The sequence below is a fragment of the Octopus bimaculoides genome, chromosome 16 (assembly GCF_001194135.2).
Source record: "Octopus bimaculoides isolate UCB-OBI-ISO-001 chromosome 16, ASM119413v2, whole genome shotgun sequence".
NCBI classification, from domain to species: domain Eukaryota; kingdom Metazoa; phylum Mollusca; class Cephalopoda; order Octopoda; family Octopodidae; genus Octopus; species Octopus bimaculoides.
Genome location: NC_068996.1, coordinates 34076308 through 34077345, shown reverse-complemented (window position 1 = coordinate 34077345; position 1038 = coordinate 34076308). Strand labels below are relative to the sequence as shown.

The window sequence follows — 1038 nt, the reverse complement described above, 5'->3', positions numbered from 1 at the left end:
CAGTGAAGATTAATGCTTTTTTCAAAACCAAAACTTTTCATGTTATGAAGATTCTTGATTCCTGTAAATTCTACATTTATATTTGCAAATATTCAAATTTAGTAAAATAAGATTTTCTTATTTTTTTGTATGTGCATTTTCTAAAAATTTACATAGTTTATTGGTTGTTCAGTATATTAATTTTAAAATGTTAGTGATTTGTTGTCAAAATCATTATGAAAAATTATAATTAACAAGTATTATATAATTTGTAGCTATATTTTATTTTAGGTGAGTGAAGGGACGCCTATAGAAGCATCACATTTAGCTTTAATGCGGATATATGGAGCCATTCATGTTGGGGCATCTTTTGTTTTATACAAATGTCGCATGAGCAAGGATGAATCTGTTATTGGAACAATGATGTGGAGTCGTATTTTGGTGAGTTAACCTAGTTTTCTAAATGCTTTTAATCCTTTAGAGATTTTGTGGCTTCATTTTATAAATTATTTTTAAACAAGCCATATATGGACTTGGTCACCATATTTATTGTTAATATATTCAGCACTTAGTGATGTTGTTAAAACAATGCTAGTTTAATTAGTTTTTATTTTCATCTTTCTTAATTCTAGAGTTGACTTCCATTCTTTTCAAGAATTGATATGTTTGCCATGATCATCAGTTAAATTGACTTGTAAGTTATTGCATCTTCATGGCTGGGGCTAACAAACTCTTATTTTGCAAAAAAGAAAACTAAGTTAAATTATACCCAGCAATTGTGAGTTCAGACCTTGCTATTATTGTGTCTCTGATCACAACACATATGACTGCCTCAGTTTGGCTGGCTGACAGATTACTCTGCTACAAATCCATGGTTACTGGAAGCATTGGAAGTATTTACTCACCAGTAAAAAAAAAAAAGGAAAAATTTTTTTTTAACGGAAAATGTTTGTGCCATTGAAGCTAAATAGAATATGGCATTTCTGTTGTGATTGATTGAACAATGTGTTGACTCACTTTCACACTCTTTTTCTCTCCCTCATTCTTTATATTTTCATC

General features: G+C 29.6%; 1 protein-coding gene across 1 annotated transcript in view; it reads left to right on the top strand.

Annotated features, from left to right (window-relative positions):
* The window catches only part of LOC106882167 (uncharacterized), a 10405-nt gene extending 9958 nt beyond the window's left edge, over positions 1-447 (top strand). Inside the window, exon 2 of the mRNA XM_014932749.2 lies at positions 271-447. Within this exon, the coding sequence (XP_014788235.2) occupies positions 271-429 (159 nt within the window). The 3' untranslated portion in view covers positions 430-447. The remainder of the gene's footprint in view (positions 1-270) is intronic.
* Positions 448-1038: the final 591 nt, after the last annotated feature.